Source organism: Botryllus schlosseri, chromosome 2, assembly GCF_051294905.1.
Source record: "Botryllus schlosseri isolate E-star chromosome 2, Bs_hap1, whole genome shotgun sequence".
In the NCBI taxonomy this organism is placed as follows: domain Eukaryota; kingdom Metazoa; phylum Chordata; class Ascidiacea; order Stolidobranchia; family Styelidae; genus Botryllus; species Botryllus schlosseri.
This window is the reverse complement of record NC_137237.1, coordinates 19,094,624-19,106,641: the sequence shown is the minus strand read 5'-3', so window position 1 is coordinate 19,106,641 and position 12,018 is coordinate 19,094,624. Positions and strand designations below refer to the sequence as shown.

The 12,018-nt window shown below is 40.4% G+C and overlaps 1 protein-coding gene across 1 annotated transcript in view; it reads right to left on the bottom strand.

Annotated features, from left to right (window-relative positions):
- The window catches only part of LOC145434022 (cubilin-like), a 68,141-nt gene that overhangs the window by 12,139 nt on the left and 43,984 nt on the right, over positions 1 to 12,018 (bottom strand). Inside the window, exons 57-71 of the mRNA XM_080311297.1 lie at positions 10,479 to 10,669; positions 8,542 to 8,710; positions 8,279 to 8,479; positions 7,647 to 7,796; positions 7,446 to 7,570; positions 7,158 to 7,383; positions 6,349 to 6,536; positions 4,861 to 5,014; positions 4,132 to 4,285; positions 3,938 to 4,070; positions 2,546 to 2,651; positions 2,335 to 2,483; positions 2,059 to 2,185; positions 1,029 to 1,139; positions 842 to 972 (exon numbers count right to left, since the gene is read on the bottom strand). Coding sequence (XP_080167423.1) covers positions 842 to 972; positions 1,029 to 1,139; positions 2,059 to 2,185; positions 2,335 to 2,483; positions 2,546 to 2,651; positions 3,938 to 4,070; positions 4,132 to 4,285; positions 4,861 to 5,014; positions 6,349 to 6,536; positions 7,158 to 7,383; positions 7,446 to 7,570; positions 7,647 to 7,796; positions 8,279 to 8,479; positions 8,542 to 8,710; positions 10,479 to 10,669 — 2,315 coding nt within the window. The remainder of the gene's footprint in view (positions 1 to 841; positions 973 to 1,028; positions 1,140 to 2,058; positions 2,186 to 2,334; positions 2,484 to 2,545; positions 2,652 to 3,937; positions 4,071 to 4,131; positions 4,286 to 4,860; positions 5,015 to 6,348; positions 6,537 to 7,157; positions 7,384 to 7,445; positions 7,571 to 7,646; positions 7,797 to 8,278; positions 8,480 to 8,541; positions 8,711 to 10,478; positions 10,670 to 12,018) is intronic.

The following is a 12,018-nucleotide window of genomic DNA, read 5'->3' as shown; positions in this document are numbered from 1 at the left end:
TGTTCGAAAAATTATAGAGACGACAGATTTCGCATACTCGGAAAGGGTCGTTCACACTTTCATTTGTGTGCCTTGGAGTCGACTTTTATCAAAATACACCAGCCAAGGCTGTGTCAACAAAAAGAGTTGGTGTATCATCTAAAAATAGTACATTGAACGCTCTCGTATTCGACATTTCATGCTTGTGGTGTCATATTTTGTGCTACGATTGTTGATATGCAATGTTCTTTTGAATTCTCTACTAGTTGGTGACGATTACCCCTGACGAGTGTCAGCCGAAAATATTCAAGTTCATTTCAATATGAATATACTATTCAATTGTATACAATCAAAGTAGAAATGTACAGACTCGATGAAAACATAAGTTGTGGAACTTGATTGATATTAACAGCACCATGAAGTTGTTACAAGCACAGATCGCATTGTCACAGTACTTCCACTTAACCTATGTGATAGTGCGCTTAGTCTTAACAAGCCTTATTAAGTGATGTTGTGTATGGACTAGTTTTAAAGGAATTTCAAAATCACAACTAATAGCGGCATTATAAGGCTTCCTATTTCCTACGTTATTTACAGAGCACCATTTGTGCATTGCTGCAACAATACCAGACAGTCAGGTCTGAATATCAGAACTCTAGTACAGGGTTGCAACTTGCGAATGGCAGAAAAAAATTTTGCGGCCAGCGAGGAAGTGCCAGTTTTGAATTGTGTACTACCAACGAAATGTTTTTTCAACATATCTGGCCTGGTAAGTTTCAACTACTCTCAACTGGACGAAGCGAAGGGACAAAACACTAAAATATGCATGTGCATATGTATCCATACAATTTACATATCTTACCTCCACTTTGTCGTACGTACATCCAGACAACGTAGCATTCTCCAAGGCAAAACTTTCAAATGACAAAGTGATGATTTGATTCGGTTCAGCCTCGATAAGCCAAAGACAATTCAGACCAGCATCGTATTGACCTGAAAGAAGGTACTTGGTCTATACAGCGGCATAAACATGAACAACCTTTGCCAACCGTTTCCATCCAGATCAACAGAGGAAAACGACCCGCTGCTATTCGTTAGTGTTCCCCCGCAACCTTCCAGAGGTCCCACCGCTTCTCGATACATCAGCGAAAATCCCTCAGCTAGAGTAGAAGACGGCACACAATGACGTGGCAATAGAGAAAATTTTCTCAAATATGATTGTGATCGCCCAAAATTCCTGTGTTGTAACCAAGTCACGAGGTTCCGAGTCACAAGTCAATCACACTTTTACAGTTTTGACTCGAGTCAAGTCGAGACATTTTCAATTCACCATCGAGTCAAGTCCAAGTCGTAGTGTTTTGACTCGAGTGCGAGTCCAAGTCATTGTGTTGACTGATCAGTTCTGAGATGATGTCATGTGAAACCAACTTTTTACGACTCTGCTCGGTGATATCGATAAATTCTCAGTCATAATATACTAATTTTCTTCCTTTTAACAGTTTTTGGTAGCATTTTCATGTATCAGTACTGATAGACGACATAACAATAGTCTGATGACTTTACTATTCTTCGAAATTACAATGAAATGGCTGTCTTAAAAGACCCAGCCTCGAGTCATATGACTTGGTCCGAGTCATGCGCAATGACTCGAGTACAAGTCGAGTCAATACACAAATTGACACGAGTCGAGTCATTTTTCATTTTCAAGAAAATGACTCGAGTCAAGTCAAGTCACCAAAAAATCACGACTCGAGTCATACTCGAGTTATTACAACCCTGCAAAATTCCTCCTTAAATCTTAATGCGCAAATATCTGTTACCTACCACAGATTACATATCATTCTCATTATCAGTAAATGACATGCATACAGTTAGGTAACCAAAATGTGCTCTTGCACCCCCAAATTTTCGAGTGCTCTTGCACCCCCAAATTTTCAAATGTTCGTGTCATCGTGGCGCCATATATTCGAGTACGCGACACCAAATTTTGCTAATTTTTGTCCAATTGAACTTCGCTATACTGGCTACCTCGCAGCATGCAGATATTATCACAATGAATGATATCCAAGTGTGTTATACCGTTTAGAGCTGCATCTGTGACGAATTCGATTGTTATCGTGTTGAAGGTGCTGATGATAAATTTTGGCACGTATGTCCCGCAAAATGCACCAATCAGTGGACTCATTGTTGACTCTCCGTCATAAACCTAAGGAAAAATCAATGTGTCAGAGCGATATTCATGTTGAAATGAACCCAGATATTTTCGGCCGACACTCGTCAGGGGTAATCGTCAGCAACTAGTAGAGATTTCAAAAAAATTTGGTATTCAACAGTTTATAGGAATGCTCATCTCACCTTGACGTAGTCGTAGCTGCAACTCGAATGGAGTTCAACATCAAAGTTTATAAACTCAATTTCTACCACTTTCACTTTGTCGGCTTCGATAATCCAAGTGCAGTTTCGGTTATGATGAATTTCGCTATGTGTGAAGGCGCTGATTGTTCCTGAAAAATCGAGGCGGCAATTTCGATAACGTCTTGTCACATCGGGTTTCCAGGCACGATACCTGCGGGGTCTGTGATCATTCCGCCGCAGTTTGCACTTTCGTAGGTGGCATGGAATCCGTATCCCACGTTATTGACGTCGGAATGGAGAACTACAGTGATATTGCCCTGAGTTGGATAATACATCAAACATTACTGTGTCGGATACAATACTGCATTGGAGTTGATGAATCAGTTAATTTAACATTTTGGCCGCCGCATTGTTCTGTCAACAATCAACCGTCTTGCATTCTCCGTACTCTCTGATAATAGGTGCTTTATTCAACCCTTCACTACGGAGTCCTTAACCTGTGGTCCTTGGACCAGTTTGGGGTCCCCGTACTCATGTTAAGGAGTCAGTGAAAAGCCAATGTTGACTATAGAGCTGTGAGACTACAGTGTCCTTATTTTACCCCTTCATTTTGTCTTATTTCCTGCTGCTGTTGTACGTTCTTTCTCCATTCTTGGCAAGCTACTTAGTAAGGATAGACACTTGCCACCCGAGAATGAAAGAAATTATCTTGCGTTGTACTACAACAAATTTTAATTATTTCTACCATAATGCGTGATATAATTACTTGAATTCTTCATAGCTCCAGATTTCGTTAAAATAAAGTTTTTTCATGTAAAAATTTGCCAGTTTTTAAGCCCAAAGTATTTTCAGGCCAAACTAGTCTGTAAGGACAGACAGTTCCAATTGGAAATGAAGATAAGTAATACAATTCTAACATTATGTGCGAAAACACCTAATTTACATCAAAACATGCTGAAATTTTGATATTATAGGTCAAAATCTTCCGCTTTTAGGTAAAATAAACGCCCAGTGATGACCTTTTCTATTTGGTAATCAGCTTCCCAAGTTTTACAATCAGGGGTCCAGGCAACCACCCCAAAAATCAGACGTCCACGCTAGACAAAGGTTCAAGAAACTCTGCCTTCACTGGAACAGATTTGCCTCACACACTCAAGACTGTAAATTTCAGTCTCTCTTTTATCGTGTCAGATTTAAGAGTACAAGACTTAGGTTCCAATTTGATTATAACCATAACCATAAGCATGGTGGTGCTGTGTGGTCATGTCTTGAAACTAATTCCACTTCTACAACATTATCAACTTACAGTTTTCGGCAGAACCTACTTACATTATCAACTTATTGTACTGTATTATGTTTGCGGAATATATTTTCAGAAATTGCTCTGTTAATGAACTCGTCAGCCATTTTGAGTTGTCCTGAAATTTTGATAGTAACCCTTTTCCGATTCATTAAATGTATGAGAAACCGTGATCCAATCTACTTTTCAAAACCACGAATGTAGATATTTATGATACCTTCTATTTTCTACTTCTACTTGAAGACTTCAGGCATGTCTTGGGACTACTTCTACTTGAGCAGGGATATTGACTGCGGCACTTACCTCCGCACTGATGGGGCCGCTGGGTGGGAAATTTCCACAAAATCTACCGAGCTCGTTATCGCCCGTTGATACGGAAACATAATCGTAAGCACACTCCGTTTGCGTGCCAGATTCAATATTGAAGTTGTTGAATCTGAAAGTCAGACGAAATCTGTAAATCCTGACTCGTATCACTGCGTCAAATCTGGTCTCACGTCAGCTTTATGAACGTAGACGGGTTTGGGTATTGAATAACGTAGCGGCAATCTTCGTTGGTATTGTAAGCAGCCGGATAATTTGGTGTTTGGAAGGAGCCAGACGGCGCAGTTAACGAAAGTCCACAGACGCCTTCAAAATTGGCTTTGAATCCTGAACATTAGGATCAAGAACATTCAGCTTCGTGAAAAATAGCGAGCAACCTGTATTTGTTTTGATACTTTGGTAGTTTGAAAGGAAAGACACATCGAGTATATGTATATCATGTGTTGCCAGGCTAGAGCAGGTGACCGTGCATATGCCAAAAACATCAGGACAAAAATACATATACGTCCTATTCCCTTTCTATTCTAACATCTTTGGAGTAGCCTGTCATGTACCAGATCAGGTTGCTACACCTTCGGGTCGCAAGTCACCTCGAGGCATTGGAAATCAAGTCAAGTCTTTTAAAAGTTTTCCTAGTTAAGTCACTCCACTTTTCAAAGTCACTCGAAATGTATCAACTCATCTCAAATTTTTTCTATCTCAAGTAACTTCATGTCACCAAACATCTTCAGTGTGTATTGTTGTAGTTGTAGCTGCTGTTTTGGTATTCATATTGTTTCGAATACATAAGTGTGTCTGTCTCGTTACATCTAATGTGCAGATGCGGGTGCAGGTTTCGTGATTCGGGTCAAACCAATCTTGGTTTAATATTTCTTATTTCATAATTTCATCAACAGACTTACCATTTCTAGCCCCAGCAAAATCTGACCGAAATCGTAACCTGATTGCTCCCAGCGAGCTTTCAATAACCGTCGCGTCGTTGGGAGCAGTCTCCGTGCCATAAACACCGCAGAACTGGCCCAAGTCGGGCGCTGACGGATATATCCCGTCTGATAGCTGAACATAAGATTATTGATAACTTATAACACAATCAGTTTCAGGATAAAGAGTTGTGTCGATAGCAAAGACGATGCAGCACATGAAATTTAACCTAGAACTTGTGTACAGAATTTTGAAGCATTTATATTGAAACAAACTTGAATATTTTCGGCCAACACTCGTCAGGGGTAATAGTCAGCAACAATTAGTGAATTGAGAAGTGGTCTCGTATTGAAGCTCAGATCGAATTTTTGTTTTAGCCGCAGCTACTTTCTTCAGAAAGCCACAGTAATGGAGCTGCAAATAACTGGATTTTTGATAGGCCCCATTCCACTCCAGCTGCCACGGCTGCGGTCAACGTTGCTTAACCCCAGGGATATCCCTGCTCAACCCGTTGCGAAATTTCTGGCACGATGTCTTCACCATCGCACTTGCTCGACGCGATTAGGCAGTCACACAGAGAACGAACTTTAGATAATAGTTGTCAGCCGATATTATGAAGGAATTACGTGATGCTGATGGTCAAGTTTTATATATAAGAATACGACATGATTTATTTCCGTCATTTAGAGAAATACACTAGGTCACATTCTTCAACAAGCTTCAGACAAAAATCCTCCTGACTGAACATCGTCCGTTGAGCGCCGTTACCGTACGCCTACTTAACGTAACAAAACCGTCTAGGTGTGTAAGACATAATTCCTTCATAGTATTGGCTGACAACTATCTAAAGCTCGTTCTCTGCGACAACGATGACGCGCAGCCGCGGCAGCTTGAGTGGAACGGTCCTTATCCAAAATCCCGTTAATTGCAGCTCCATTATTGTGGCTTTCTGAAGAAAATGGCTGCGGCGAAATATTTTTTCGATATGTGCTTCTAGTGTAGACCATATCATTTTTAGAGCGCAGTGCCCCTTTAACTATTCATTTTCGATTAACAGCTAAAAGTATGTAAAACCAGACCAAATCTACTTTCAGAAACTACTTACTCAAGTACCTTTAAGACCTTCATTTTTACTTCCGCTAGAAGCAGTTCGACATGTCTTGAAAATTGATACTTCTACTTGTACTTACAGTAGCAATTTCGGACATCACTTCTACTAGAAAAACATCAATGATGAGTTGATATCACATAATTTCATCACCACTTTCGCTGTTCTTATGGCAATCTTACCGTGTTCAGTGATGTAAGTACTTTTATATTTGGTAATCACTTGTTAAAGGCGAACAAAATTGTAAACGCAATGATATTAAACGGTCTCTGGAAAAACCCAAGTCTCTTCCATTTTAGAATAGCCTACTTGTCACATCTCATATGGCATACCTCGGATGCGTGCAAACGGTTGCACCCACCTTCAAATAATCGTATGCACAGTCTGATTCGTACTCAATGTCAAAATCGTTTTCAAAAGTAACGGCCACGTGGTAAGCAGGGTCCATGATGACATCCCAATAGCAATCCGAGTTGGCCGGATAGTTCTGCGGGTAATTCGGCGACGTGATAGAGCCGGATTGTTTGTGAATGACAAAATTTCCACAGCCTGGTGGAAGAGAAATGCACACGGTTTTCTTGGGGTTATCAGTGAACAATTTGCGTCCAATATTATGAATCTTATCATTTTGACTGACTCACTATTTTGACACTCAGTTTTGAATTCCTCATTAATATCAAATTTTCTGTTGGGATATTCGCTATTTAATAGCCTTGCTATTATGACAATCGCTATTTGGCCCATATGACTCATCGATCCTGAATAATGAATTCATTTCATGGCAGGCAGTGAGGAAAAATATTACTACAATGGATGATCAAGTAGTAAACAGGAGTCGCCCAACATGAGACGCTCTGAGAAGAGCACGGAGGAAGCTGTATTCAAGATGGATCAGCTTCATCACATTTGGTTTATTCATAGCAATTCAATATTTGGCTCAGTTTAAATGTCTTGCAAGATAACTTGCCAAGTTCCATAATTGCCCACTCACACACATTCAAAATCCTTCACATTCCACATAATTTGACAACAAAACTACTTATCAAATTAAAATTGGGCAAGCTGCTATTGACTACCATCGGATAGTTTCAAAACCACCTCAAAATTACAACGACATCAAGAAATTGCAGTAAATATTCTTCCGTTACCAATTCAAAAACAGCATCAAACCTGAAGTATCTGCTTCCCATTGAACATGAAATCCGTCATGAGGTACAGAGTAATCGCTTCTAAACAGTATCGTAATGGTGTTCGATTCAGCGGTGAAGTCACCGGGAGCATTATTATTGCAGTAAGTCCCCACAAGCGGTGAACTGGTGGTAGGTCCGTTGAATATTTTCACGAAATCAAATCCGCAATTAGTACCGGCCTCCACGTGAAAAGCGGTCCAGTGAAGCTAAATGCGAGAAGCATATCTGAATTATGTCTAGAAGATATCGATTTATGAAATAGCGTTACTTTCACGCTTTGTCCAGATTCAACCGCGATGGTCCACAAGCAAAAATCATTGTCATTGTACTGTTCAGGAAAATTCGGGCTAGAAATTTCACCACTTGTAGTGCCTGCCACCAAGCCACCGCAGGCTGCAAAGAAACAATGAAGTCGTATCGTAATAATTCTTTCAAAATGACAATCACAAACAATCTATCTATGACATACGTTTAAATGTGTAAGCAGCCTGAAATCCTTTGTCTGGAACCGAATAATCCGACACGAACTGCATAAAGTTATCTTGCAAGGCCAGCCCGATAGGCCCTGGATTCGACCTGCCGCAATAGGTTCCGACATAGTATCCGTTATTGTCAGGTCCTGCAAGGAAATGATTGCGTTTCGGGTATTTTCACACGCTGTCATATTTGAAATATTTGAAATCGCTATTTCTACTTGTAATTAAGTAACAATACTGCACCTGTGCACATACCAATGTAAGTTTGATAAATACCAACAGGCAAAGTTAGCTTTACCGGGAACTATACGATATCCGTAGTAAATAAGAAGCACGAGGATCGAGTTATACAGTGCACAGAAACGCACAAACACTTGAAAATATACATTTATTCAGTATTTTAAGAATGCCAGACACTCCGTCAGTTGACATAAATATAGGTTATTTAGTCCAGCACATATAACTGGAAGGCAGATCTGCCTTGGAAAACACAATGAACGTGGCACATACCGGGTTGTTCACAGACTGGTTGGCGAAAATTTTCAACCTCGAGACATAGCAATTTCTTTTTCTCTCTCTCGTCATTGCATACACTATAGAAATATCGGAGACAGACTGAAGTCACCTGCTTTGATTATGAACTTGTCGTAGTAGCATTCGACATGATTTTCAAGCGCGAAATTTTCAAACGTTATCATCGTTGTGACGTTGGTAGGCCGAGGCGCCGTCATGGTCCATAAACATTCTTGATTGTTTCCATAATTCGAAGGATAATTTGGCGTGGCGAACACGCCGCCGTCTGCGCTATCCAACAAACCTCCGCAGACTGAAAAAGAAAAATTCGAACTCGTTGCAGTAATTGAGACGGAACTCCTAACAATATCGTACCCCTCTCTTCAGGCGTGGTGTACGTAGCGAAAAATCCGCCATTTCCAATAGAAGCATCAGTGCGAAATACAACTTTCATGGTGTTTCCAGTGGATTTCAACACCGGAGGCACGTTTGATCCACAGTATCTACCCAACCTTGGGGAATTCGGCAGAATTCCGTTATACACCTATTGTTGTGAAAATGTAAATATAAGTTTGTGTTTATTGTGATTCGTATCAATAGAAACCAATGTATGCTAGCCAGGGTTAGATGGAAAAATGACGGAAATGACACTATTCTAAATATCTTCAGATATTTTTATTCTCTCCTCATCATCATGGTACTTGGAGTGGCGTTGTTGGAACATTTTGTTCAAACTGTTGGGACGCTTTAGTGTGAGGGTGTGCAACAAGCGGGTGCGGGACTATGAAACACACATATTTTGAGGCTAACCCTGTCCGTGCCGGATCGCGTGAAGACATCAAGATTTGGCCAACATATACGGGTGGGCAAAGTGCGGCGCCAACAAGATCTGCGGCGAAAATGACCGTTGTTTGCCAAAACCTTAGAGCAGGGCCGGCCAACCCGTGGCCCGCGGGCCACATGTGGCCCGCGAGAAGGTTTTGAGTGGCCCGCGAGGTCATTTCCAAAATTTCTAATATCATCAAAAATGGATTGCACAGATTGTGAACTTGCAAGGCCAACCAAAAATTTGTTTATTCTGGCCGCAACACTTGAGATGTGATGACTAAAATATCAGTTCCGACGCATTGACAGATCCATCAGCCATTCACATATTGGTATTATATATCTTCGTACACTACAATAAAGCAGAATAATTTGCGGTAGATTTATCAAAGGTAAAAATTTTCTACAAGCTTGGCGCAACATGTTGTCACTCGATTTCTTGTTTTTAATATTGTTGCCCTTTTATGAAAATGTAAGAACACCTAATCCTAATGTATCAGATTGAGTCTAACTATATTCGCGATTACGAGACAAAGTGTCGTTCAACATATGCGACATTGCGTTTGCGCTCGCAGTAAGACCGTTGGCTATGAAACCTAGGCACGAAATGATTGACGCATGTTGGTCGCATCTTTCGATATCGATATGTCCATGCGCCGAATAGCCCTGTCCTCGCAAAATTAGCCCAGCGATGTACAACAGGCCCGCAATATAGCCAAATGACAATAATATTGACCTGTGAACTTCCAAAAATTTTCGCGCTTCGCGCGGCTAGTGGCCCGCGCGAAAATTTGTCAATAGAATGTGGCCCGTTGGCTGAAAAGGTTGGCCAGCCCTGCCTTAGAGATTGGCGCAGTTTTGTCCTTTCAATCTGAGTAGACAGTAGTACAAATGGGGTATAAATGCGTCTTGTAGAGGAAAATAATGCACCGCAATTTGACATAGCGTGCGGCACAAATGTTTCATAGAGCTGTGTTGGGTACAACTGTCGTCTGCGTGTTCTATGTCATGCCCGTAAAAACGTAAAATACCAATATTAAAATGCATTCTTTTTGATGTGTGAGGCTTGGGTCGCGAGATGTCACTAAACTTAGATTTGGGTCGCGGCCTATAAAGTTTACGAACCACTGCTGTATATCTTTAAATAGTATCAAAGTGCCGAAACACTAAAATGCATTTTCCCTGTTGTTGTGTAGAATGTGCCGGCTTGATGATTGTAAAATGAACACAAAATGAAATTGAAATGAAAATATTCTTCTGCAATCAACTCCAACCAATTTACGATTTGACACATAATCATTATGTATATAAACGATAAAAAATTTTCATGTTGATGTGTAGAAGACGTCTGTCCGATGACTTTAGAATGCATCATGAAGAAAAATGATATTGAAATAAAAATATGCTTTTGTAAACTACTCCGACTTCTTATGATTTGAAGCGTATTCGAAATGGGATTCACTGGTCCAAATAAAATCTGATCTTACCTCGGCATAATCAAACACACATCCATAGTCCGCATGCGGGTCCTCGACTTTGAAATCAAAGAATGTCAGTGTGACAGACCGATCTACCGGCGCCGTTATAAGCCAGGTACACACTCTCGCATGATCATAAGCGTTTGGATAATTCGGAGTCGTCAACGAGCCGCCGGGACCAGATAGCTCACCACCGCAAACTAGGAAAGAGAATAAAAAGCATGCTTTAGAGCAGAGGTCTCAAACTCAAATGTGCTCGCGGGCAAGTTTTCAGTTTTGACGACGCCACGGGCCGCAGCATTTATAGAAGTATTCTATGTCTTCCAAGTAGGCCTTATTTGGCGGGAATGAATTGTCCTACTGAAAGTATGCCGATCCAGCAGACTGACAGTAAAAACACATCGTCAAAATGTGATTTACTCTCGTATCAACTTAGGCCTGGCACGGAAAGAATCATCACATTTATAACTATTTGAATATAATTGTTGTTGTTCTTGATATATATTAATTATAAGATATAGACACCATAGGTCGGACTAATGTATGATGCCATCATAAAAGCTATCAGGTTATAATTTCGCAGCTACTATGAATATTTTGAATTTAACAGATTGATAATAGAGACTGATCTGATATCAAAACAATTTTAGGTTGAGCATTGTAATTCCAATCCAGGATTCAGGTATGCTTCTGATAAGTAGGCTATTAATCTCATGGCCAAATATCTTCAAATATAGGAGCAGAAAAAATATAAATATAATATAAATATATTAATGAATGTGTCCCAGTGATTGAAATGTCGGAACGCCGAACGGCCCATTATTGTTGTTACATCGTTGGAGCGTACTACTACGGTACTCGGTACCTTTAAATTGCCTTAATAACATGGTTTAGCGACCAAAGATGTAACTAACAGATTGACAACGGTTGCCATAACTACTTCCTTAGTCAGCAAAATACCAAGCTGCGACCTTCTGATCTATTACTATTCCCCTGATATGCGATTAGTTTGTAGCGTCCATGGGTCTAACAAATTCACGGCATTCCGAATCACTCCGAGTCCACTCGAGTCATGTTCATTTTGCCATCGAGTCCAAGGTCCAAGGTCGCGTCCAAGTCCAACTCACAAATTTAAGTGACGAATCGTCTAAGGGTCAGGTTTTGTCATCATGAATTGGAAATGTGGCGAAATAGTGAATCTTCCACTGCATGGTAGCGTTTGCAATTGATGTGATAGTGAAGTTTGATGAATAGTTTCCGGCTTTCGGGGCAATTTAAAAGGGAATTTTCACTTTATAACCTGAAAAGATATATGTGACACTTATATATTGTCAAATTAATAAAAATCTAAAATGTCGTCGCGGGCCGCACAAAATGCTCTGGCAGGCCGCGTGTTTGAGACCTCTGCTTTAGAGACTCGAAGTATGTTGTTGGAAATTCTGAACGAAGATGAAAATGAAGCGTTGGAGATACAATTCTGAGTGTTTTTTTTTTTCACACAGCGGTGTAGATTATAGCGAAACGGGCACGGATCAAAGAAACTGACAAT